This window comes from Geospiza fortis, unplaced genomic scaffold, assembly GCF_000277835.1.
Source record: "Geospiza fortis unplaced genomic scaffold, GeoFor_1.0 scaffold55, whole genome shotgun sequence".
In the NCBI taxonomy this organism is placed as follows: Eukaryota; Metazoa; Chordata; class Aves; order Passeriformes; family Thraupidae; genus Geospiza; species Geospiza fortis.
This window is the reverse complement of record NW_005054308.1, coordinates 11348952-11353599: the sequence shown is the minus strand read 5'-3', so window position 1 is coordinate 11353599 and position 4648 is coordinate 11348952. Positions and strand designations below refer to the sequence as shown.

Below are 4648 nucleotides of genomic sequence, written 5' to 3'. Positions count from 1 at the left end.
CGCCCCCGGCACGAGGGAACCGCTTCCGGCAGCGACAGCCAATGGGCGAGGGGCGCGCGCGGGGCATGCCGGGGACTGTAGTTCTCTGCTGTGACATCAGGGAGCGCAGGTGAGAACAGGTGAGGGCAGGTGAGGGAGGGCAGAGGAAGGCAGATGAGGGAAGAGGAAGGCAGGTGAGGGAAGAGGAAGGCAGGTGAGACTAGGTGCGGGCAGGTGAGGGCAGGTGCGGGCAGGTGAGACTAGATGAGATTAGGTGAGGGCAAGTGAGGGCGGGCAGAGGAAGGCAGGTGACAGTAGATGAGGGCAGGTGAGGGCAGGTGAGGGCGGGCAGAGGAAGGCAGGTGACACTAGATGAGGGCAGGTGAGGGCAAGTGAGTGCAGGTGTGGGCACGTGAGGGCAGGTGCCTCATCCTGCCCGTGGCCTCTTTCTCCCCAGGACCGCCCTGGGGTGAATCGTGTCTCTCCGTGTTTCTTGTTGGCTCCCTCAGGCCCTGGGAGGCCGCAGTGACCTCACCCCAGGGTTTCTCCTGTCCAGGTGACCGATCCCAGGTGTCCCAGCCTTTCCCCCCAGCAGAGCTGCTCCTGCCCTGCTCATGCCGGCCCGGCTCCAGCAGCTCCTCGCTGTGCTGGGGCAGCTCTGCAGGTGGGGTCTCACCTGAGGCAGAGGGACACAATCCCAGCCCTTCCTGCTGCCCACCGGGGATCAGCCCAGGGGTTCATTTTCCATGTCCAGCTCTCCCCCCCCACCTCACTGTCCACCTGGCATCCCCAGCCTGGACTGATCCCAGGAACTGCCCTGATCCAGGTGCAGCCCCAGCTCTTGGCCGTGTCCAACCCCACCAGATCCCCAGGGCCAGCTCTTCCCCATGAATATTTCATGTTTGTACAGCTCAGGAACATTGGGGTTTTCCCCAGGAACTTTGGGATGATGCTCCTCTTGCTCAGCCTCACACCCCATTCTGGTTTCATACAACATTAAAGTGTTAAAGGTATTCCAAATGCGAGCCCAAAAGGAGGCTTGAACTGTGCCAGGGGATGGAACAACACCCTTGGGTAAAACTAGCCACATATTCAGGAGGTTTTGCATTTGAGTGGCTCTTTAGAAATTCCTAAATTCTGCTGCCCATAGCAGAAGATTCAACACGAGCCAGGTGATAATTCGAGTTGATAAACCCCAGCAATCTGGAAAATACCTTTTCATTATTATATATTGTAGAAAATATATATTATAGAAATTCCTACATACTGCTGCCCACAGCAGAAGATTCCACACGAGCCAGGTGACAATTCGAATTGATAAACCCCAGCAATCAGGAAACACCTTCTAATTTTATATATTATAATATATAATTATAATGATATATTAATTATTTAATTATATAATTATAATAATATATTTATAAATATATATTATAATATTATACCTTCTCATATTATATGTTATGGGAATTATATATTATAGAAATTCCTACATACCACTGCCTACAGCAGAAGATTCCACACGAGCCAGGTGACAATTCGAGTTGATAAAACCCAGAATTTGGAAAATACCTTTTCATTATTTATTATAATTATAATTATTTATAATTACTGAACGCGGGATACCCAGCTGCCCCCGTGCCCCAAGGGGAAGCCGTCCCGTTGGAAAGGCTGGATTAAAGCCGTGTAAAACCCCGGGACTGCAGGGATCGGGGATTTGTGCCTCTCCCAGCACAGCATCCCGCAGGTGGCGATGTTGGATTGTCCAAGCCGGGTCCCCGCTCCGCCCGGGTCAGACCGGCCCGCTCGGTGCCAGGAGCTCCCCCGGGTCCAGCAGGGCTGGGCTGGACTCGGAGCCCCTCCGGAGAGGGACAAATATTGCACAGCTACCCCAGGCTCCCGGCCACATGTTGAATTTACTCCTCTGGACAGCTTTTTTTTTGATCTTGACAGTGAAGAAACCAAAGCTGGACAAATCAAGGAAAGGAAAAATAATTTCCATTTTCTGGAGGTCACAGAAAGTTCAGGTTCTTCACCAGAATTAAACATTTGCACACAAGTCTCAGTGGAATCAAATGGTTGTGCTTCCCAAAGAACATTTTGAAAGGAAATTGTGAAATAGGCAATTAAAGGCTTTTTAATCATAGCTATAAATTAAAGTTTTACTACATCCGCTTTTTAGGCTGACTTATAAGAGAAACAGTGATGGATTCTTATTAATTTGGAATATCCATTCTCTTTTTCTCTGTGTCTTGGCTGGAGTGCTATAAAGACTATGGGAATTGCTAGGCAGGGAGCATGTTCCTCACAGCTCAAGCCAATGTGTTTTGTTGTAAGAAATTCCCAGTAACAGCCCCAGATTTTCTTTCCCTGTCTCTTTCCACTTATGTGGCACTGGAATTTTGGCTATTCTGGGAAAAAGCCAGGTCATAGATTAGACCTGAGTAAAAATGTGATGTAATTTTCTGCTTTAACCCAGGCAGGAGAGCAGAGGGGTGCAGGGGGAGCTGTCCCTGTCACAGTGACATAAAATGGCATCACAGCCCTGTTTTCTCCCCAGGGACACTGGGTTTCTCCCCTCAGTTTAGTTCCAACCCAAGCAGACAAACCTGGTTTATCTCTCAGTTTAATTCACACCCAAGCAGACAAACCTCTTGTCCTGGGATCCTTAAATCTGCTGGTGGAACTGCAGCCTTGCAACCCCCATAAAATCACAGTGGGTGCAAACATTTCATAAACCCAGGGTGACGTGTGTCCCCATTCTGAGGCGTTTCTCTCTGCCTCCCCAGGTGCAGGTGCTGTTTGTGGGGTGCACCAGCCCCGGGCTCCATGTCCTGCCCTCTGGAATGTGGGAGCCAGGGAGGAGCTGGGAGAAGGTGAGCAGCCCCTGTGGAGTGAATGCAGCCAGAATCCCTGTGTTCCCTGGGGATGAGCTGCTCAGTGTGTGGGATGAGGAACGCTGCATGTGAGCACACCCGCAATTCCATCCCATAACTGCTGTGATTATCTCCTGTGCTGGGCAATTTTCTGCTCATTTGTCTGAGGTGAAAGTCAAGCACACAGACTGAGAGCACAGAGCTCAGCTGCTGAATTGAAAGTTGCTATTTTGACATTTTCCAGACTGGAACTGTACTTTGTAATACCAATGTCCTCTCCCTCCTCTCCCCATCACATTTGTAAAGATAATGGGAAGCTGCATTTCCAAAGAGCAAAGCATGCAGGATGCTCTCCAGCTCCAGCCTCATTCAGCTGGATTGATTTTAGCATAACTCTTCTCACAAATGAGCAGCACATTGAGAGCTGAGTGCACCGAAGCCTAATGGGTTTAATTTCTGTACAGCTGGGCTGTGACAAAGCTCCTGAGCCATTCCAGCTGTGCCTCTCCACTGAGTGGCTCTGGAGCAGCCCCTCCTCAGCAGCTTAACCTGGGGAAATTCAGTGTTTTATGAACACCTTGGGTGCTAAATGGCAGCAATTAATTTAGAGAGGCAATCTGTTTGCCCACAGAGTGGGTTCATCAGACAGTCTGTGAACGAGCATAAAAATGATACCACCATGTGCCACTGCCACTGCATGTTCTGCTTGGCAAACTCAGTTTGGCTGTAATAAAAAATGGGCTTGTCCCACAAGGCCTTATGATTGTGCCCTGGCCCAAATAGTTTTTCCTTTAAAGGAAAACATTGCATCAAAAGAAGGACTAACATAAGGAAGAGGGTGATTTGTACAACATCGTTTGGGCTGGCTTCTCCTGGTGGAGGTTGTAAAAGATTTCCAGTGGGAAAAATGAAGATATTCAGAATAGATTTCATCTGGACAAGTCAGGTGGCCTTGCTGAAGTTTCATGTTTTAAGATGGCGTATCAGACTTTGTCCTCTGAAATCTTTGTAGTCCCTCCTTCAGATCCATGTGGAGTTTTTTCCCAATTTTCAAACTGTCAAAGAGATCCTGATGAAGGAACTCCTGTAATTAATTCCTGATGGAAGAGTTACGTGTGTTGGTGATGAGGGAAGCCACAGTGGCAAATTTAGTGGCCATGAGTGTTTTATTTTGTAGTGAGAATCCTGATGAGCGATTGTGGCTGAATTCCAGCCCTACAGTAACAGGAGCAAGTGTTTCAATTGTTGAGAAATTACTTTAATCATTGTTTTCCATCTGTAAAGTGCAAGTGTACAGCAATGTATGGGACAATTGGGAATTATGGACAGAGCCAGGGACAACATGGAGAGGAATTATCTCAGTGCATTCCTCATTGATCCATCCATCCATCCATCCATCCATCCATCATCCATCCCACCCTGGCCCACCCCATTTCACCCTCTCTCCACACAGCTGTCTTTGCCTGTTCAGCTCTTCCAGGCCACCTGAGGAGTCCCTTGTGCCCCTCTCTGGGCATGGCACCCTCCCTGCCCTCAGTAGTTTCTCTGGGAATTGCCGGGGATCTGGGCAGTCCCTGCTGCTGGGCACTGCTGTGGCACGAAGCCTCCTGTCCCTCCTGTCCCCCCTGTCCCCTTGTCCCTCCCCTGAGAACCAGCAGGGTCCAGGCGTGGGGCAGGGCAGTGTCCGGAGCGCCCGGAGCCGCCGGTTCCCCGCGGGCAGTGCCCGCTCAGGGCGTGCCCGGGGGCTCGTGCCCGGAGCCAGGGCCGTGCCCCGTGCGCTCGGGCAGCCGCTG

General features: G+C 50.2%; 1 protein-coding gene across 1 annotated transcript in view; it reads right to left on the bottom strand.

Moving 5' to 3' along the window:
• Nucleotides 1-4582: 4582 nt before the first annotated feature.
• ADRA1B (adrenoceptor alpha 1B) overlaps nucleotides 4583-4648 on the bottom strand; it is a 12346-nt gene continuing 12280 nt past the window's right edge. The window contains 1 exon segment of the mRNA XM_031055288.1: nucleotides 4583-4648. This exon segment is cut by the window's right edge and continues 71 nt beyond it. Within this exon segment, the coding sequence (XP_030911148.1) occupies nucleotides 4583-4648 (66 nt within the window).